This window comes from Lepidochelys kempii, chromosome 1, assembly GCF_965140285.1.
Source record: "Lepidochelys kempii isolate rLepKem1 chromosome 1, rLepKem1.hap1, whole genome shotgun sequence".
Lineage (NCBI taxonomy): Eukaryota > Metazoa > Chordata > Testudines > Cheloniidae > Lepidochelys > Lepidochelys kempii.
Window position 1 is genome coordinate 124,111,965 of NC_136380.1, and position 22,385 is coordinate 124,134,349.

Here is a 22,385-nt window from a genome sequence, read left to right on the forward strand (position 1 = left end):
AGGTTTCTTTTGCAACAGTAACCTGGCCACCTTGCACATCTTCTGGTATACAATACATTAGTCACACAAATATATCATTATAACATTCATAAACCAGTCGGAGAACACTTCAATCTCTCTGGTCACGCAATCACAGACATGAAGGTCGCTATCTTAAAACAAAAAAACTTCAAATCCAGACTCCAGCGAGAAACTGCTGAATTGGAATTCATTTGCAAATTGGATACTATTAATTTAGGCTTAAATAGAGACTGGGAGTGGCTAAGTCATTATGCAAGGTAGCCTGTTTCCTCTTGTTTTTTCCTACCCCCCCCCCCCAGATGTTCTGGTTTAACTTGGATTTAAACCTGGAGAATGGTCAGTTTAGATGAGCTATTACCAGCAGGAGAGTGAGTTTGTGTGTGTATGGGGGTGGGGGGGATGTGAGAAAACCTTGATCTATGCAGGAAATAGCCCGACTTGATTATGTAAAGAGTTGTCACTTTGGATGGGCTAGCACCAGCAGGAGAGTGAATTTGTGTGGGGGGGTGGAGGGTGAGAAAACCTGGATTTGTGCTGGAAATGGCCCACCTGTTGATCACTTTAGATAAGCTATTACCAGCAGGACAGTGGGGTGGGAGGAGGTATTGTTTCATGATTTCTGTGTGTATATAAAGTCTGCTGCAGTTTCCACGGTAAACATCTGATGAAGTGAGCTGTAGCTCACGAAAGCTCATGCTCAAATAAATTGGTTAGTCTCTAAGGTGCCACAAGTACTCCTTTTCTTTTTACAAATATATCAAAAAGTTTTACATTTAACCAGACAGACGTGACTAGAAATGCTTACTACTACTACTACTACCAAAGTCTTACACAGTGCTATGCATCAGTAGATCTCAGAATGCTTTACAACTGAGGTCAATAACTTTATCCCCATTTTACATCTGGGGATGGCTGTAGTGCACTAGCCTACATTGTCTCCCTATGTGCAATATATGTTTGTTAACATTGTGAGAAGCTGTAACCATTTTAAATCTCTCTATTCTGAGTACTCCACTTCTCAGATTTGATACTGAATTAGTGCTTGTTTCTGAATTAAAGATTTTCCTGGGGTGTTTTTTTTTTTAATTATTTTTTTTTAAAAGTCCAGAAACATTTTAGTTTAGAGCACACCCAGCCAGAGAAGACCAGCTGTCTTTTACCAAGGCATCTTTGAAATCTGAATGGAAGAGTTCTGATATATATGCTCCAGTATGCCATCTTTATAACGTTGAAGCTACGGAATCATTTTTCTTCAAAACTTGGCTATTTTTGTAGCCTTTGAGACAAACAAAAATCTCAGCTTCAATGAAGCTGTATTTTTTCATGCCCATATAACTTAGAAACAAACCAGCTGAACCAATTTAAGTCAACCTTTCAGGAAAACAAAGATTCATCCTTGACATAAGAGCAAGCCCAGATAATGTCAGCCTAAAAGGAATTTGTTTGAGAAGCTCACAGAGTTACTGAAAGATGGGAAAAAAGAAAAGGAGTACTTGTGGCACCTTAGAGACTAACCAATTTATTTGGGCATGAGCTTTCGTGAGCTACAGCTCACTTCATCGGATGCATACCGTGGAAACTGCAGTAGACATTATATACACACAGAGACCATGAAACAATACCCCCTCCCACCCCACTGTCCTGCTGGTAATAGCTTATCTAAAGTGATCATCAAGTTGGGCCATTTCCAGCACAAATCCAGGTTTTCTCACCCTCCACGCCCCCCCCACACAAACTCACTCTCCTGCTGGTAATGATCACTTTAGATAAGCTATTACCAGCAGGACAGTGGGGTGGGAGGAGGTATTGTTTCATGATCTCTGTGTGTATATAAAGTCTGCTGCAGTTTCCACGGTATGCATCCGATGAAGTGAGCTGTAGCTCACGAAAGCTCATGCTCAAATAAATTGGTTAGTCTCTAAGGTGCCACAAGTACTCCTTTTCTTTTTGCGAATACAGACTAACACGGCTGTTACTCTGAAACCTGAAAGATGGGAGATTGAATTCAACTTCCATTCTACCTTTAAAATAGCACCTGCTCTAGACCTCAAAATAGTTATGATAGAAAAAACTGGTTGCATTCTTTCATATTAATGTTTTAGGCAATTTCCAGTTTCTGTGCTGGCATCAAAAACACTGGTAGGCATTCAGGACACTTCATACAGTTGATTGTATCTAAAACGAATATGGGTCCTAAACATCTCTGAGCTTTAAGAGGCAGAATGAAACAAAAGAGCTACTAGCAGCAGCAAAAAGATCCTTAATTTGCTGACGGGTATGGGAGAGGCTGCTCTGGCTATGGCAGGATTCTTCTTTTCTCGTGTCCACAGAAGCCCCTCCTCACAGCTGGAAACCATTGGGTTGAGCCACTGTCAGGTGAGCAAATGTAGAACCAGGATGCAGCAAGTGTATGCAGCGTGCTCCCCCTCAGATTCCAGCTGACATCTATATGGGTTTGTCAGGGCCTTGTTAATACCCACTCTTCACCACCATTATACAATGGCAACATGCGTGCTGAGGAGCCATGGGCCAGTGGTTGAAAAGGAGGCTGAGGAGCACTAATGAGGAACGGCAATTCCTTCCTCTGGAGAGCCACAAGGTTTGGAGACCATGCTCCCTACCTCTCCCATTGCCTCACAAGAGAAGCAGTCATCCCTGCAAACTCTGCTGCTCTCATGTGGGCTTTACCAGAGAATTCCATGATCATGATGGGGCCATAAGTGATTAACCATGTACCACCACAGGTGGCCAAATGAATGAGAACACTGTATTTCAATTAAAATCCCTTTAGCATTAAGTAGTCCCATTACTTTTATCTCTCAAAGTTATTACATTGTTATTATTGAAAGGCAAGGATAGAGTCTGCAGCATAATCTGGCTGGAGTTAGAGTTAGATAAGACCAACCTCAGATGAAGAAGGCCATTCAATGATGGTGACATTACACCAAAGAATAAGATTGGTATTTTGGCTATTACCTTATTCTTCATATTATTCCCTTCTCTCACCAAAGCCCAAAATATTGTAGAGAGGGCACCGTACTGTGCTTGTATGCACAACAAGCAGGCAGACTCTGCACTTGCAAGGAAATATTATGTGCAATACCCATACAATATTTTTTTTAAAAAATCACGTAGTTGAGCGTGGCAATACTGACTAGCTATCAGTCCCTGGGTATCTTACCAAAAAACAAAAGAACAAAAGCAAGTTATTTGCATAACTATTTGAAACAATCAAAACAATTTTAAAAATGGGTAATGTATGACTAAACTTCCCCTATTTATTTAATCGACCCTCAATGACAAAATGGTGCAGAGGCAGGCAAAGTGCTCAAAGCTGTGTCAGTACTGGGGAAAATCAGTCAGAAGCAGAAATTTATGAAGCTTGTGTGTGACTTAACCGTAACGGGTTACTGTTCTTTTATACAAAATTAAATCTTTATTTTCAGTATTATACTTGGATAAGATTAAATCTTTTGAAGTGAATCTCACTTGTAAAGGGAAGAGTTTAAAGTTTCATACCCTAACAGAAGATTCCAGTGCATGTATGTTAAAGCAAAGTCTCAAGCTTTTTCTTAATAGATGTTATCTTGTGAACAACCTCCCTTTCTATTCCCTGACTGGCCACTCTGCCTCCCATTCATCAGCAAATAATATCCCTGCGTCAGCAAGAGCAAATGCTAAAATGGATGGGTCATGTTACAACTATTTATGTATTTTAATACATACATTTGGTAGTTGAATATAAATTGAAGTAGCAGCAACATGTGACCAGCCAGCTCCCTATGGACCATTGGCAGACCACAGACCAGTTTGAGGAGCACTGTATTAAACACAGGGGCGGGCAAACTTTTTGGCCTGAGGGTTTCGGAAATTTTATGGAGGGCCGATTGGGGAGGCTGTACCTCCCCAAACAGCCAGGCATGGCCCGACACCCACCCCCCATCCCCACCCCCCCGACAGCCCTGCCGGGACTCCTGCCCCATCCAACCACCCTGTTCCCTGACGGACACCCCGGGACCTCTGCCCCATCCGTCCCTCCCCACTCCCTGTCCCCTGACCGACCCCGGAACCCCTGCCCCTGACTGCCCCCATTCAACCCCCTGTTCCCTGTCCTCTGACCGCCCCGACCCCTATTCACACCCCCACCCTCTATCCAACAGCCCTGCTCCCTGCCCCCTTACTGCCCTTCCTGGAGCACTGGTGGCTGGCGGCGTTACAGCCGCACCGCCCGGCTGGAGCCAGCCATGCACCGCGCAGCACAGAGCACCGGGTCAGGCCGGGCTCTGCAGCGGTGCTGCCCCAGGAGCTCGCAGCCCCGCTGCCCAGAGCATTGCACCGGCAGCACAGTGAGCTGAGGCTGTGGGGGAGGAGGAACAGCAGGGGAGGGGCCGGGGGCTAGCCTCTGGGGCCAGGAGCTCAGGGGCTGGGCAGGAAGGTCCCGTGGGCTGGATGTGGCCCGTAGTTTGCCCACCTCTGGTATTATCATGTTAATGGTCACTCCGACCTGAGAAGTCTAAAAATTCAGACTGTAAAAAGGTACCATAGCACCTTTTCTCTCTTAATGCCTTAAGCATTTTCATTATGCAGGACATGGGCAGGGTGGGGGCAGGGAGAGCAGTCAGATAGCCTGGGCAATGGGAACATGTAATGAGACACACACTGGGGGAAACGTTGTCCAAAATGAAATGTCGTGGATTTATGATTAAAAAAATATTTATCACCTTCCACTCCTTTGAGGTCAGTTTTCTGATGCACACATGCATCAAAGACAGACAGACTTGTTTGAATAAAAGTACACCAGCATATCTAGAAGAAAAGGCTGTGAGTTTGATGAAGCATCATGATCTCTTACTCCAGTCAAGCTTTAGGCCCAATGCCTCAGTCCTGCAAGCAGATCCACAGAGACTGATCATTGTACCTGTGTACAGCACTCCACTGCAGATCCAATAGTAGAATTGGGACATAGGCTTGAAAAGAATGGAAAAAATTCACATGAAGTGTGTGATATTATATCAATACCGATAAAGATAGAATTGAGTTTTATTTGAATAACATCTGAGATGAGACTCCTGTAGAAAGATTAAACATAAGGCCCATAGCAAGAGCCCAATAGTGTCTGAAAGGGTTATTAATGGATCAGTGGTTAAGGCATTGGAATAGTGAATATGAACCACCAAGTTGCCTTCCAAGTGTTAAAACTGCTTCTTTAAGGGTACATTTCCACTACAGTTATAATCTATATGTAAGTCTCACTAGTGTAGCTATGTCACTTAAGGGTGTGTGATTTTTACCGATATTTTATACCAGTAAAATCCTTAGTATGGAAAGAGTTATACCAGTATGAAGGTGGTATAGAGGGGTGGCAGGCCTCTCAGGAGCTTCCCCTTGGCAGAGTGCATATGCAAGCCCTTTCTCTCCCTGTAGCCCTCCTTGGGCTAAGGCCCTTAATTAGTCCTGTAGTCTTTAAATGGCCTTGACCCTGGTACTGAGCTGTACCCCAAGGCGATTTCCCTGAAGGCAATGTCCACGTCCTCTCTAGGCCTTTCTGTCCCCAGCTCTCCTCCTGGGCTACTAAAAGGGTTCAGTTCCCCTTCTGAGGGGGATCAAAGTCCAGGTCACTTCCCCAGTGGCCAACAGGGGAGACCCAGGCCCACCCACTACTCTGGGTCCCAGCCCAGGGACCCTATAATAGCAGCCATCCACTCTGTCCCTTTATGTACACTGAGTTACTGCTATGATTTCCTGGGCCACTCCCCCGCAGGCCCAGCACATTCTTCACCCTTACCTCAGGGCCTTGTCCTGGTTGAATCCCAGCAGCCAGCCAGGAGCTCTTCCTTCCTCCCCCAGGTCTCTGCTAGCACTGCTCTGTCTGAGGTCCTGTAGCTTCATCAGCCAGCCAGGCACACCATCCATTCTCCTCCACCTCCAGCAAGGAACTGAACTCACTCTGGCCCTCCAGCTCCTTTTAGACTAACCTGCTGAGCCCTGATTGGCTGCATCCCCAGAAGCCTCTCTAGACCACATGGAGAACTCCACTCTACTACCTTTTTCTGGGGTGGGATGTGGTAAGACTACAGGGTCCTCCAGGGGGCCTCAAAGGGTCTGGTACACCCCCTCACAGGTGGTTATACAGCTATTCCCCTTGCTGTATGGGTGACTAAGGCCTGATCTACACTTAAAAATTTTGCTGGCAAAGCTATATAGGTTAGGAATATGAATAAAAAAAAAAATTACCCTCGAGATCCACACAGCTATGCTAGCAAAAGTCCCAATATAGATGCAGTTATATCAATAATAATGTCCTTTTGCAAAAACATAGCTTATTATGTTTGGGGAAACTGGTATAACCTACACGAGCAAGAGTTCTTTTGCCAGTATAAGCTGTGTCTCCACCTGTTTTGCTATTATAGCTACATCAGCAAACCCCTCCTAGCAGAGACAAGGCCTAAGATGACATGATACTGAACACAATTTTAGAGTCTGTCAATGTAGACTATGGCAAGTTGTGTTCAGTAATGTGTTGACTAATAATGATTGAAACCTGCTGGAGTCCTCATCAGGATCAGGGCTTAATGTTTAATGCTAACACACCTGCACTTTGGAAGAGTTAAACACAAGAAAGGATATCAGAGCTGTCACAACCCCTGTCACTGCTCCCATCATGAAAGAGCCACTGAATATTCCAAGGAAAACTCCAACTGATTTGAAAAATGCTGCGGCATCAAACGCATGGGTGTTTTCACCTGTTGGCTGGTAGGCAACTATGGATCTAGGGAGGGGAAAAAAAGAAAAAAAGAGTCAGATGACAATGGAGGAGTTAGTGATGGCAACAAAATCTTTTATGCCAGATCATTAAGCAAAGGAATATTATATTCTGCTAGATTCAGATTCTAAATGCCAATTCTGGTTGAGTCCCAGCAGCCAGCCAGGAGCTCCTTCTTGGGTGTGTAATCAGGAAGGCCAAGGCACGACTGGAGTTGCAGCTAGCAAGGGATATGAAGGGTAACAAGAAGGGCTACAGGGTATGTAATCAATAAGATGGTCAGGGAAGGTGTGGGACCCTTACCGAATGGGAGAGGCAACCTAGCGACAGGTGATGTGGAAAAAGCTGAAGTACTCAATGCTTTTTTTGCCTCAGTCTTCACAGACAAGGTCAGCTCCCAGACTGCTGCACTGGACAACACAGTATAAGGAGGAGGTGAGCAGCCCGCAGCGATGAAAGAGCTGGTTAAGGACTATTTAGAAAAGCTGGACATGCACAAGTCCATGGGTCCAGATCTAATGCATCCAAGGGTGCTGAGGAAGTTGGCTGATGTGATTGCAGAGCCATTGCCATTATCTTTGAAAATTCGTAGTGACTGAGGGAGGTCCCGGATGATTGGAAAAAGGCAAATATAGTGCCCATATTTAAAAAAAAGGGAAGAATGAGAACCTGGGGAACTAAAGACTGGTCAGCCTCACCTCAGCCCTGGAAAAATCATGGAGCAGGTCCTCAAGGAATCTATTTTGAAGCACTTGGAGGAGAGAAAGGTGATCAGGAACAGTCAACATGGATTCACCAAGGGCAAGTCATGCCTGACCAAACTGATTGCCTTCTATGATGAGATAACTGGCTCTGTGGATATGGGGAAAGCGGTGGATGCAATATATCTTGACTTTAGTAAAGCTTTTGATACGGTCTCCCACAGTATTCTTGCCAGCAAATTAAAGAAGTATGGATTGTATGAATGGACTACAAGGTGGATAGAAAGCTGGCTAGATGTTGGGCTCAATGGGTAGTGACCAACGGCTCGATGTCTAGTTGGCAGCCGGTATCAAGCAGAGTGCCCCATGGGTCAGTCCTGGGGCTGGTTTTTTTCAACATCTTTATTAATGTCCTGGATGATGGGATGAATTGTACCCCCAGCAATTTCACAGATGACACTAAGCTGGGGGGAGAGGTAGATATGCTGGAGGGTAGGGATAGGGTCCAGAGTGACCTAGACAAATTGGAGGTTTGGGCCAAAAGAAATCTGATGAGGTTCAACAAGGACAAGTGCAGAGTCCTGCACTTGAGAAGGAAGAATCCCATGCACCGCTACAGGCTGGGGACCAACTGGCTAAGCAGCAGTTCTGCAAAAAAGGACCAGGGGGTTACAGTGGACGAGAAGGTGGACATGAGTCAGCAGTGTGCCTTGTTGCCAAGAAGGTCAACGGCATATTGGGCTGTATTAGTAGGAGCATTGCCAGCAGATCGAGGGAAGTGATTATTCCCCTCTATTCAGCACTGGTGAGGCCACACCTGGAGTACTGTGTCCAGTTTTGATTCCCCCACTGTAGAAGAGATGTGGACAAATTGGAGAGAGTCCAGCAGAGGGCAACGAAAATGATTAGGGGGCTGGGGCACATGACTTATGAGGAGAGGCTGAGGTAATTGAGCTTATTTAGTCTGCAGAAGAGAAGAGTGAGGGGGGATTTGATAGCCGCCTTCAACTACCTGAAGGGGGCTTTCAAAGAGAATGGAGCTTAGCTGTTCTCAGTGGTGGCAGATGACAGAACAAGAAGCAATGTTCTCAAGTTACAGTGTGGGAGGACTACGTTGGATATTAGGAAACTATTTCACTAGGAGGGTGGTGAAGCACTGGAATGGGTTGCCTAGGGAGGTGGTGGAATCTCCATCCTTAGAGGTTTTTAAGGCCCAGCTTCACAAAATCCTGGCTGGGATGATTTAGTTGGTATTGGTCCTGCTTTGAGCAGGGGTTTTGACTAGATGAGCTCCTGAGGTCTCTTCCAACCCTAATAGTCTGTGAGTCTCTTCTGCCTGATTCATTACACATAGGGTGACCAGATATCCTGATTTTATAGGGACAGTTCCAATTTTGGGGGCTTTTTCTTATATAGGCACCTATTACCTCCCATGCCCATCCCGATTTTTTACACTTTCTATCTGATCACCCTAATTACACACCTGTGTAGCATAGACAAAAACGTTTATCAATTCAGTTCACAAGGCAGAATCCATTTAGAAAAAGAAATGTGGAGATTAAGATTTTAGAAAAATTATATGATTTCCAGCTACCACCTAAATCACAACAAGAAATAGAAAATTTCACATAGCGGAAGCCTGAATTGTTACTTACGAAGACAATACAATGGCAACAGCGTCATTTAAAACACTCTCTCCAAACAGAAGGGCATAGAGATCGACATCAGCATGCAGTTCATTAAATATTGCCAGCACGGTAACTACAAAAATAATAAGAAGGAACATGTGCATTAGTTTATTGTGAGTGCTTGTGAGCTGGGAGGAGCAGACATTTTCCAATTTGCCTAAAGAAGCAGAAACCATAGACTGTGGAACAACTTCAAACCAAAACGGGAAAGACTTTAGTCATATTTAATTAAGAGTCATGCTGTACAGTTAAATTGCCTGTTGGAGGAGGAATGACCATTTTAGGGCACACATGTTCCAAAATAGGTCTGGCTCACTCACTGTCTCTCTCACACACAAGAAATTTCTCTAAGAAGTCCTCCAAACCATTGGACATAAATAGGCAAGAGTTCCACTCTGCCAGAATCCTACTGTTTTTTAAACAATACGTCCAAGTTCCACAGTGAAATAGCCAGAAAAAAGTTGTGGACTGGTAACAAACAACAGAAGGCTTTTACAGCTTTTTCACACAAATCTTTAGTATTTCAGTTCTTTCAAAAAAAAACAAAACAAAAAAAAACAAAAAAAACACCACGAAGAACAAAAAACATAAAACCATTCGTAAGTACCTTGTCCAAAAAGTACACTCTATGTTATAAACATATTTGCAAACAGAAATTGAGAAGGACCAGACAAGACTAGTAATTATTCAAAGCAATCCTTTTGAACAATACCTTTGGTCTGATATTGAGGAAGAAGGTTCTGGAGACTCACCCCATGTGTATCTTATTTTCACGCATCATATGCCAGTTTCCATGTAAAAGGAAGCAGAAGTGAATCCAACTACCAGCAGTCCATCTTAACTGCTGGCTTCCACTTCCCATTTTCACAAAAACAGATATTGAATATGTAAAAAAAGGGTGTTTTAAAATATAGTTCCTGCTTTGTACTTCAGACAGACAGACACATGCACGCACAACAGTTCTCCAGAGATGTTGGTTTCCAAAACTTAGACAACTTTAATGGGTCTGTAGCACTGAAATTTGAAGACACCATCTCAAAAAAGGTTAAACAGTTGGCTATAAACAAAAAAGTGTCTTTATACTTGAAATACTAAAATATATTAAAATAAAAAAAACCCTTAAATTTTCAAAAAAGGATTGCGCCTATTTTATAAAAAGTAATACTACATTTCAAGCAGTGAATCTATAAAGGGATAGCCAGGCTCTCCAGAAAATGAAAAGATTACATTCATTCAACTGAATTAAAGTTTATATTCATGAAAGGAAAACTCTATTAAGGAAAACATATCAGTACATTTTGTTTCTAAACGTGTTGTCTAGCCAGATACTAGCACAGTCTTTGCCAGATACCAACTTTCCTGATGCCCAATATATACACATCATACAGTACATACACACAGTTACCATTGTAATGTAACTGAAAAGAAAAAAAAATAGAATTATCAGCTATACATCCTCAAAAATATGTTATCAATGGAATAATTTAAGTAACTGCAGTACCTGGATCAGTAGCAGATATGACCGCTCCGAAGAGGAGACAGTCTGTATAGTAAAATTTATCAGAGAGTTGTCCCACCAACTTCATTAGTTTTACAACACCATACATGAGATTCCTGCAGTAAAAGAAGATAAAGCAGTGTTTATCAAAACAGGGAGGGTCTCCTTTGTGAGGCTCTGAAGAGTATAGGAAAGATAAAATCATCTCATCACTGCTCAGGTAGGCCTTGCCTCACTAAGTGTGTGTGTGTGTGTGTGGGGGGGATTATCTACACTTGTAATGTTACAGCTTTGGCGTAGGTAGTGCCTACACTGATGGGAGGGGTTCTCCCATTGGCCTAAGTCAGTGGTTTTCAAACTTTTTTTTTTCTGGCGACTGAGTTGAAGAAAATTGTTGATGCCCACAAACCACGGGAGCTGGGGCAGAGGGGTGTGGGAGGGGCTCAGGGCTGGGGCAGAGGGTTGGGGTGAGGGCTGCAGGATGGGGCGAGGAATGAGGGGTTCAGGGTGTGGGAGGGGGCTCTGGGCGAGGGGTGCAGGCTCTGGGGTGGGGCTGGGGATGAGGGGTTTGGAGTGCAGGAAGGGGCTCCAGGTTTGGGGAAGGTTCAGGGCCGGGGCAGGGGATTGGGGCACAGGCTTACCTCCAGCAGCTTCTGGTCAGCGGCGCAGAGGGGGTGCTAAGGCAGGCTTTCTTTCTGCCTGTTCTGGCACTGTGGACCACGCTGTGCCCCAGAAGCAGCCAGCAACAGGTCCAGCTCCCAGGCAGATGTGCACAAGCAGCTCTGTGTGGCTCTCGCCCAGACACTGCCCCCCTACCCAGCTCCCATTGGCCGGGAAGCAGCCAACGGGAGTGCAGAGCCAGTGCTCAGGCAGCGCGCGGAGCCCCATGGCACCCCAGCCTGGAAGCCAGACCTGCTACTGGCTGCTTCCAGGGCATAGCGAGGTGTTGGAATAGGTAGGAACTAGCCTGCCTTAGCTGGGCAGCACCACCCACGGGACTTTTAACAGCCTGGTCGGCAGTGCTGACCAGAGCTGCTGTGACCAGTGCCTTACATTCCGCAACCCAGTTCTGGGTCGCAACCCGCAGTTTGAAAACCACTGGCCTAGGTAGTACACATCCTTGAGTAGCAGTAACTAGGTCCATGGAAGAATTCTTCCATCGATCTAGCGCTGTCCACATGGGTACTCAGGTCAGCTTCACAACGCCTCTCAGGGGTATGGATTTTTCACACCCAACTGACTGACGTAATTAAACTGACTTAATTTTCTAGTGAAGCCCAGGCCCAGAGCTCAGTATCGAACAGTGAGAGTGGAACTCTAATCTCTCAACAGATGTTTCCTCATCATCTGAGTCCAGAGTGTGGTATTACCCAACACAGGTCATTTAGTACCTAGGAAGTCAGAAATATAGTCTGTCCTCATGATTAAAACAAGCAATCCAACAATTTCCCCCAATGAATTGTGTAGTACTTAAGGAAGGAACTTTGCACTGTAACAGCTATTAAATTATTTTTTCCTCTGCAGTGAAATTCCCTCAAGATAGCAAATGCAATAAAGCAGCTACTGAGTATATATACACACATTAAAGCTCTTATAAAAGTCCACATGCTGAAAAGATGCAACATTGTTAACAGAATAAGCATTCACAATCAAAACCATTTTGCTTGTGTGTCTTATTTTTAAGTAGGTGAAAGAGGATGCTTCTAAAAGCTGAGTCAAGACTCTTGGTTAGCAGTTGCCTCTATTCTCTGGATGAATGCATCTTCATTAGAAATAGAGGCCAATTCATGTAGAATCAAGTATTTTGTAAAGTTTTGTTTTCATAACTGATTAATTGAACCAACAGAAACTTGGATCTCTAGGACTGTAGGGATGGAAAATAGCAGTGACCACCACGGAACTGAATTGTTTGGACAAACTTCGTGGTCTGTTTCCGGCAGCTCTGTAAGAAAGCAAAACCCTATTTGAAGTCAACCAAATTCCAGCTTCATTTTAGAGGCTGAATTTTGCCAAAAGGACACACTAATAAAACCCTAATTGAAAATTTACAGTCACTATTCTAATCACTAGAAATCTGAAGTTCAGGGAGCTATGGCATTTATTTCATTAACTTAAAACTAGCACATAAAAGTTGCACAATCTCACAAAGCTCACTCACCCGATAATAAAACAAGAGACTGCAGTTCCTAAAAAGGCATAAGCCAGAATAGACCCCAGATTCCTGAAAAAGTGCCTCTGTATGAGAAAAAAAATTATATTAAAGCTCAGCTATGTGAAAACTCAGACATCAACAAAATGTATAGCATAGCCCTACAGCAATATAACGAAACAGCCTTCCACTCTGGGAGGAAATAATATTTTCAATCTTACTATGTAAATCTTCTGTAATATTTAAACAAATTTAATACAAGTCCCCCCAAATCATGTTTAAAATCTTATGTGGGGCTTGTTGAGACACAGCTTTATAACCAGATGCTTGTGTGACTAATTTAACAGAGGGCCAAGACTTTAAAAGGAAAGTAACTGTAAGTGATGGCCCTAAGTCAAAGTGTAATCCTGAATTTCCATCCTCCAATATTCAGAGGTGTTCAGATCACAGTTTAGGTTTGGGCCCATCTCTCTAAAAGTAACTCACTGAATGCATAAAATGCAGAGGAAAACCAGACAATTCACAGGGATATATTGTTTATCTTGCTTATTCAATAGCAATGTTCAGGGGTAAATAATGTAAGACAACACATAACTAATACAGCAGTCTATATATTGGAGGGTAAAATAATATACTTTCTCTTAAAACTAGCCAACTGTTTAGAAACAATGGACGAGACTGTCTAGCTTTGCAAGAGGCACCACAAAAGACACTTGTGCTCAGGACTGTGGCACTAATGGAGATTGTACTCTAGCTGTTAGTGATTCAGCATTAGGCTGAAAGTGTCATGGTTACATTCTCAGATAGTGCTTACACTTACCTTCTTCAAGCTGTACCCAGCATGGAAAATAATAGGAGGCAACAGAATGTTGAAGAAAACTTCTGGGTCAAATGTTACCTTTAAAAAAATGTAAAAGTCCATTTAAAACCAAAAAAAGACCAGAGTACACAGACAGCAGTTGCCAATAAAATGCTTACAATTTTACCTTTGGAAGTAGTAAATGTTAAACAATTTGCTAGGTATTTTCTTTACTATCCATGAAATAACATTATATACGTGCAAAGGCAAAGAAAAGAAGATTTTAATAGAGACCACTGTATTTGGAGAACTTTGGTATGACAACATATTCAGGGTTCTTCTAGAGCTTAACAGTCCCAACTGGTAGTCCCCTCCTTAAATGAGCCAGAAACACAAATTTAGATTCAGAAGGTGCTGGATAAAGCCCCTTATCATGGTGTCAACCATGATGTTTGTGCAGATTTCTGGTTCTTATTTGTAGTGCCAACACCATTTACACTTAAAAAACCCCACATCTTTTGCATATAACTACCATATGAGTAAGTCACCCAAACCACAGGCATGTGCGTGCGCGCACACACACACACACACACACAGATTTTCTTCAGTGGAAGTTGTAAGTGTCAAGACCCAATGAACACCAGGCCAAATTGTTCAAGACAGCAAAAGAATTTAAAACGGAAGATACACCAGCGATTGTAAAAAGTCAGTGATCAGTACTAGAAAACTGTTGTGTCTAACTTAGGGTTCATATATAGACTCCCAGTTTCAGGTATTTTACATTTGATGGAAGGGGGGAGAAATGAAACTAGTTTTTCCTTGAACATAACTGAACTAAAAAAAAAATAGAGAAGAAAAATCAAAGATGCTAAGTGTAGAAAAAAGTCCCTGTACTATAGGACTGAGTTGGAACTCAGTAGCAATTAGTGTCTTGACGTGGATCCATAAATGTTAGCTAATTATACAGAAATGGCTTTGGTTATACTGAGCATACATTAATTCTTGAACTGTTATGAAAGGACATGTGAACACTAGGATACAAAGAACATACAATTTTGCCAATGAATGCTATGCAGAGGACACTTTTGAATGAGTTTAAATAATTTAGTTCTATTACATCTGGAAATACAGTACTTAATATCATACCATACACTCAGTTTGGAGGAGAAGGGAAGTGTGGGTAAAAAGAGCAGCGTGAAACAGGAAATGTCACCTATGCAGCAGTCATTCACAAAATAGGTCAATAGTTATTCACAAAAACTCAACTATCCTTACCTTTCGCAACATGTCATTCTGTTCCACGTTGTGTATTTTTCCAGGGCTTATTTCTCCTTTAAGGGTGTACTCAAAAAACTTTCCACTGACATTGATCAACAGCGTTGTAAATGGTCTGTCCTCCTGCGAGCAGCTGAATGGCTTGTCATGGCCACTGCTGGAGGGAGAACCATATCTCAAGATCACCCCAACAATGAGTCCTGAAAGACAGAATGTTTTTAAGAGTCTGTAATTACATGAATTTGGCACAAGCTGAGAGTTTCTAGATTCAAGTATCACTCAGTCCACAATACGTGGAAGGGAACATACCATGTACATATTTGTAGTGACCGACTTACTGATGTTTCTAAATTAGGGATGCTCAAAGCAGGTCAGGATTAAAGATGGTACCATCCTCAGGGAACGGATGGCCAGGATCCCCTGGGGGACTAACTTGAAGGGCAAAGGAGTCCAGGAGAGCTGGCTGTATTTCAAGGAATCCCTGTTGAGGTTACAGGGACAAACCATCCCAATGAGTCAAAAGAATAGTAAATATGGCAGGCGACCAGCTTAGCTTAATGGTGAAATCCTAGCGGATCTTAAACATAAAAAAGAAGCTTACAAGAAGTGGAAGGTTGGACATATGACCCGGGAAGAGTATAAAAATATTGCTCGGGCATGTAGGAATGATATCAGGAGGGCCAAATCGCACCTGGAGCTGCAGCTAGCCAGAGATGTTAAGAGTAACAAGAAGGGTTTCTTCAGGTATGTTGGCAACAAGAAGAAAGCCAAGGAAAGTGTGGGCCCCTTACTGAATGAGGGAGGCAACCTAGTGACAGAGGATGTGGAAAAAGCTGATGTACTCAATGCTTTTTTTGCCTCTGTTTTCACTAACAAGGTCAGCTCCCAGACTGCTGCGCTGGGCATCACAAAATGGGGAAGAGATGGCCAGCCCTCTGTGGAGATAGAGGTGGTTAGAGACTATTTAGAAAAGCTGGACGTGCACAAGTCCATGGGGCCGGACGAGTTGCATCCGAGAGTGCTGAAGGAATTGGCGGCTGTGATTGCAGAGCCATTGGCCATTATCTTTGAAAACTCGTGGCGAACCGGGGAAGTCCCGGATGACTGGAAAAAGGCTAATGTAGTGCCAATCTTTAAAAAAGGGAAGGAGGAGGATCCTGGGAACTACAGGCCAGTCAGCCTCACCTCAGTCCCTGGAAAAATCATGGAGCAGGTCCTCAAAGAATCAATCCTGAAGCACTTGCATGAGAGGAAAGTGATCAGGAACAGCCAGCATGGATTCACCAAGGGAAGGTCATGCCTGACTAATCTAATCGCCTTTTATGATGAGATTACTGGTTCTGTGGATGAAGGGAAAGCAGTGGATGTATTGTTTCTTGACTTTAGAAAAGCTTTTGACACGGTCTCCCATAGTATTCTTGTCAGCAAGTTAAGGAACTATGGGCTGGATGAATGCACTATAAGGTGGGTAGAAAGCTGGCTAGATTGTCGGGCTCAACGGGTAGTGATCAATGGCTCCATGTCTAGTTGGCAGCCGGTATCAATGGAGTGCCCCAAGGGTCGGTCCTGGGGCCGGTTTTGTTATATATCTTCATAAATGATCTGGAGGATGGTGTGGATTGCACTCTCAGCAAATTTGCAGATGATACTAAACTGGGAGGAGTGGTAGATACGCTGGAGGGGAGGGATAGGATACAGAAGGACCTAGACAAATTGGAGGATTGGGCCAAAAGAAATCTGATGAGGTTCAATAAGGATAAGTGCAGGGTCCTGCACTTAGGACGGAAGAACCCAATGCACAGCTACAGACTAGGGACCGAATGGCTAGGCAGCAGTTCTGCAGAAAAGGACCTAGGGGTTACAGTGGACGAGAAGCTGGATATGAGTCAGCAGTGTGCCCTTGTTGCCAAGAAGGCCAATGGCATTTTGGGATGTATAAGTAGGGGCATAGCAAGCAGATCGAGGGATGTGATCGTTCCCCTCTATTTGACATTGGTGAGGCCTCATCTGGAGTACTGTGTCCAGTTTTGGGCCCCACACTACAAGAAGGATGTGGATAAATTGGAGAGAGTCCAGCGAAGGGCAACAAAAATGATTAGGGGTCTGGAACACATGACTTATGAGGAGAGGCTGAGGGAGCTGGGATTGTTTAGTCTGCAGAAGAGAAGAATGAGGGGGGATTTGATAGCTGCTTTCAGCTACCTGAAAGGGGGTTCCAAAGAGGATGGCTCTAGACTGTTCTCAATGGTAGCAGATGACAGAACGAGGAGTAATGGTCTCAAGTTGCAGTGGGGGAGGTTTAGATTGGTTATTAGGAAAAACTTTTTCACTAAGAGGGTGGTGAAACACTGGAATGCGTTACCTAGGGAGGTGGTAGAAACTCCTTCCTTAGAGGTTTTTAAGGTCAGGCTTGACAAAGCCCTGGCTGGGATGATTTAACTGGGAATTGGTCCTGCTTTGAGCAGGGGGTTGGACTAGATGACCTTCTGGGGTCCCTTCCAACCCTGATATTCTATGATTCTATGCTGGTTTCAATTTAACTGAATAGCAAAATTTAAAAAGTGAAATTGAAACTGTTCCTATTTCTTTCTATGTACTCCTCTATCATGGGGAATTATCATTCAGAATTGTGCTGAAAGCCATATAATTGTAAAATACAGAAAATAAACCACTGTACATTGGCAACATCCCACAGAGATACCAATGCTAACAAATACCAGTTTTAAAATAGTTTGCAAGTTATTTAATTGAAACAAATATATCTATTTTGCCACAGTATTTCACTTATATAGTAACATGAAAGCATCACTGCTATAATTCTGCAACCAACATCAGAGAGAGAAAGAGGGAGACGTTCAGTGCATTGCAAATTTAGCAACCAATCATCCAGACAATATGCACCAGGAGCCAGCTGCATTTCAGCGAAGCCATTTACTGCAAAGGATTTCCATTTCAGTTAAGAACAGGTCTCCATCTTTCACAAAGGTGAAAATAAACACAGTAAGATGGTGCATTGCTCATACAATACGTGAAAACTGCTCTAAAGCTTTAGAGGAAGACGAATTACTCAGCTAGCCCGCAGAAAACAAAAACTATTACTAGGGAAAGATATAGAATAGTACAAAGCAGGAATGAATGATTTGTACCCTCTCAAAATATAGTTTAAGGGAAGGCTCATGCAAGAAAGTTGGATAAGCACAGAATGGGATTGTGATTGTGCTCAGTCCTTATCCATTATTATGCTCCAAAAGAACGAGATTTTAATCCAGCACTGAGAATCCACAGGAACGACCTCAGTATGAACTGGAGTCAGCAAAACCAAGCTAAAAATATAAAGTCACCACTACTCTTGTCACAGGAAAATGAACAAATTGCCAAGCCTTTGGTCAAGGTGGTTATTTCTAATATCATTGTGTCTAGCCACTGTTCCGGGTGCTTTTGTCAGAAGTAGTAAGAAACTGAATGGCAACCTCAGGTCACCTTTGCTCACTGTGGGCCTGATCCTCCCGTCCCCACAGAAGCTTGTTTCCCCTAGACTGTAGCCAACTGAAGTAAATGAAAAACAACAGCCAAAGGAAGGATGAGATAACAGAGAAGCTTTTTATTTTTATGGCATCAATCTTTCCAAAGGTCAAAAAGAAAAGAACATTTCCTCTTAAACTCATAGCAGAAATGCCAGATTTCATTTAGGAACAGATAGCATACCAGATCACTGGAATAAGTCTCAAATGCCTGTACGAACAGCATTAGAGCAGTCAGCCTCACATCCCACTGTTTTTATCATCAACAGAAAGTGCTGGCAACTGAGAAACTGAAAGGCATTGATAGAGCTTGTTAATTGTATTTCCCAGGCTTCTTTTGCCTGGCAGCCAGAAGAAGAGAAGAATTTATATTGAAAAATTGCCATCGTACAAGCAAAGCAAACTGTTTTTATTACCTAGCAGCAATTAACTGTTACTGAAAAATCCCAAAGAGTCTCAAAAATTCACGAGACTGATTTCTTATCAATACCAAACATTCAGGTAATTAAATTTCACATTTATATTGAACTTTTAATCCCCAATGATCCCAAAGCATTTTACAAACTACACAGAGGACACAAGAGAAATGTGGGGCAGATGGCTACAGTTAGTCAACATACAGCACCCTATACAACAGTTCAGGCAAGGGAAATTTGGCCAAGCTTAATGGTGCAAATTCTCATAGTTTGCACAGTTGTCTCTCCTCACACTTGTAGAAAACTCTGTTGATGGAATGTGTTGTTTTATTTCATTTTCTGAGAGGAAGATTTTTAACCTGGATAAATAATTGTTTTAGATCAAGATAGCTGAAATGAACTGCAGTCTCACTTATTGTTTACTAAAATTTAATAGACAATTTTATACAGGTAATGGAAGGAGAAAACCTCCAGCAAAGAAGAGGACTGTGGCTACAGCTAGACTAAGACTTCAACTTGGAAGATTGTTTGTATTTGATTTTTGTTGGAGATGTGGAGGTGAAGTTTCCCTCTTTTAGCTAGACCTGGAAACTACCATCATCTGCTTAATTCTTTACACATAAAAGTTGGAAATCCCCCTTGCTATTGTATTAGTCAGTCCTATTGTAGTGTTGTACATAATCTTATTATAGAATTGGATCCAATCTACTCTTTTTCTGTAATCAAAACTAAAGCAGTTCATTTAAAAGTTTTAGGTGAGATATATTTATAACTAATCTGCATCTTTTAAAAATTAAACATACTTTGTGTAATCATTATATAGATATAAATAAAAAATTCAAAGCAATAATCAAAGCAGCCATCTGGAAAGTACTCTAAAACATGTATGTATTTATTCTGTACTGATGTAACATCAGTGCTTAGCTGCAGCTGAATGGGGATTCACACAACATAGCCATGTCTGGACCCACCCTCCTCACTGAGCACAGAGTCTGGCGACAGTACGCAACATCAGAAACCAAGTTCTCCAAATGTCCACCCCTGCTTATAAAATTCTTCATTTCTTATCTCTGGGTTTCCATTACCTGAAGGGGTGGGTGGTCATCAGAAGCAACACAGCATTACAGAGGGAGAGTGCAGACAGACAGGGCACAGATTGAGGAGAGTGTCATAAGTACATGGAAACAGGCATAAATGGAGGAAGGGGCTTGCATAGGGCTTCTCCTATCATTTCACAATATCTATGGCTAGCCACATCAAAATTATTAGTTCAAGTGGTTAATCTACTGGGGGTATAACAGACCAGCTAAAAGAGAGGGGCGGGGGGGGGGGGAAATCTGATCTTGTCTTGCAAACAGATATTTAGAAATAGTTTGGATCCAAGACACAGGTTTTGTAAATAAAAACTTACATTAAATACCTATATAATAATATACCTGCATCACTGCAAAAAAAACAGACAACCGCACACAATGTGGACAAGGTTATAGCGTATCTTTGAAATGGTAGCCTTCAAAGCCCTCAGAGGCAACAAAGGAAGCTAGTAAGGAACATTTTATTTGAAATAGCGGGAAGCCAGGGAAATTCCATCCCTTTAATACAATTATACAAGAGATGGAAATTACTAGAGCCAGGCAGGAACCAGATTTTTTTTTTTATAAGAAATTCTGCGATTTCAAACTTTGTTCAGTTTCGAAATGGAATGAAAAACATTTTTTCCAAGTTTCCCATTAAATGAAATTTTAAAAACCCCACAAAACCCATTTTAGATCAAAATGTTTTGCTTTAGTTTTGCCATATAAAAATGTTTTTTTGAGATATAAAATTTCAAAATGAAAAGTTGTTTTGAAACAAAAAAAAAAATCCAGATGTTTCACTTTGGAAAATGTTGAAACAAAATGTTTCAACCACATCAAAGTGTTTGTCTCCTGTCCCCTCCCCCCCACAAAAACAAATTTTTGTCAGAATCAACACATTTATGTGAAACATTTTGCTTACCAAAAAAATGGGCATTTTTGTCAGAAAATGTCTGGCCTGCTCTAAAAGGTACATGTGCTTTGCCGTATCAGTTCAGGAGGTAGATGGGCTTGTTACCAAAGCCCAGAACCGGGCTCTATTCTAGGCTCTGCCACACAGTTTTAATATGACCTTGGGAAAGTTATTTAACTCTTAATACATCTGTAAAGTAGAGGTATTTTACCAGTCAGGAAAGTGAGGTGCAGAAAGGATGAATTCATTAACACTTATCCAGCATTTTGAGATCCTCTGGTGGAAAATGTAGAAGTATTTTATTTTCTGCTATGTATTCAACCTTCTACATGCCTTGGAGACCTTTGTGTTGCTTTCACATCTCCCTTCAGACATATGACAAATAAATCAACTCTGAAAAGATGTCACATGCCATTAAGTTTACTTGCTTGTGATAGGGCTGCATGCATACAAAATTTTAGTGATACTTAGTTTTAGGTAGACTGAGCACTTCGATTCACATCAGAAAGGCTGGATTTGCAAGTCCTGCACTGAAGTTTATACATCACAAGGAAATACAAATTCATCTTTTAGACAATCTCTCTGAATATAGGATTTATATAAGATATATATGATTTATATAATATATGAATATATGATTTAACTGGGAATTGGTCCTGCTTCAAGCAGGGGGTTGGACTAGATGACCTTCTGGGGTCCCTTCCAACCCTGATATTCTATGATTCTATATGGCTTAACCCAATTCCAGAAGAAGTGTGACAGAATCGCAGCTTCCAGACAAATGGAAAAAGAAGCCAGATTTAGCATTGCTTGATGGGCAAGCTGAGTAATCCTGGTTAACTTCAGCATTAATTGCTGGCCTGTTATCACTAAGCATAAATCCACTAGAGCTTTGATTCCATTACTCTGTTCGATAAAGCCTTAAGGATTCTAAAAATAAAAGAGAGTCTACATAGCAAATTGCAGAATATGTAGTGATTCTGTTTCCTCATTATGAGGACTCTTTGCTGGAAAGTTAATTAAGAACCAGAATCAATACAGAAAATACTTGTCTGGAGGTCTTTAGGAGGAGATTTTACCTCATAAAAAGAGCCAGGAGCCTCTAGGCTAAGGTCTCAGGTACAGTATTGTATTTTTGGCTATGTTTACGCTGCACAATTCACTCAGGTGATTGGCACCCAGGTCACCCTAGCTTGGGGTGTGAGCAAAGCCCTGCCCACATTATCCTCATTCACCCATACACGTTTGTGGGCCGATCCTTTGTGCTCGGGAGAACTTGTCTGTCCTTCAAGGAGAGATGCGGGGGGTGGAAATTGAGGAAAGGCACTAGAGGACTATCAGCACTTGAGTAATTTAGCCTGCATTCTCACTGCAGAGTGAGTGGATTCCAGCCTGAGTTCAAGCTGAGCCCAGCTGAGTAAACTAGCCCAGGCTTAAAGCACCTCCATAGCTGGGTCAGAGGGTATTCTGTGTGGATGGTAAAATGGTTTGGGTTAAAACCAGGTAAGTGCCTGAGTTAACTGTGCAGTGTAGTGTAAACCTACCCTTAAAGTGCTCCTAATCTT

General features: G+C 42.4%; 1 protein-coding gene across 2 annotated transcripts in view; it reads right to left on the bottom strand.

Annotated features, from left to right (window-relative positions):
- Nucleotides 1–22,385, bottom strand: part of SLC9A7 (solute carrier family 9 member A7) — a 128,184-nt gene that overhangs the window by 48,966 nt on the left and 56,833 nt on the right. For both annotated transcript variants that reach the window (XM_073353345.2, XM_073353354.2), the window contains exons 2-7: nt 14,895–15,094; nt 13,641–13,718; nt 12,830–12,906; nt 10,675–10,787; nt 9,141–9,246; nt 6,649–6,790 (exon numbers count right to left, since the gene is read on the bottom strand). In XM_073353345.2, coding sequence (XP_073209446.1) covers nt 6,649–6,790; nt 9,141–9,246; nt 10,675–10,787; nt 12,830–12,906; nt 13,641–13,718; nt 14,895–15,094 — 716 coding nt within the window. The remainder of the gene's footprint in view (nt 1–6,648; nt 6,791–9,140; nt 9,247–10,674; nt 10,788–12,829; nt 12,907–13,640; nt 13,719–14,894; nt 15,095–22,385) is intronic.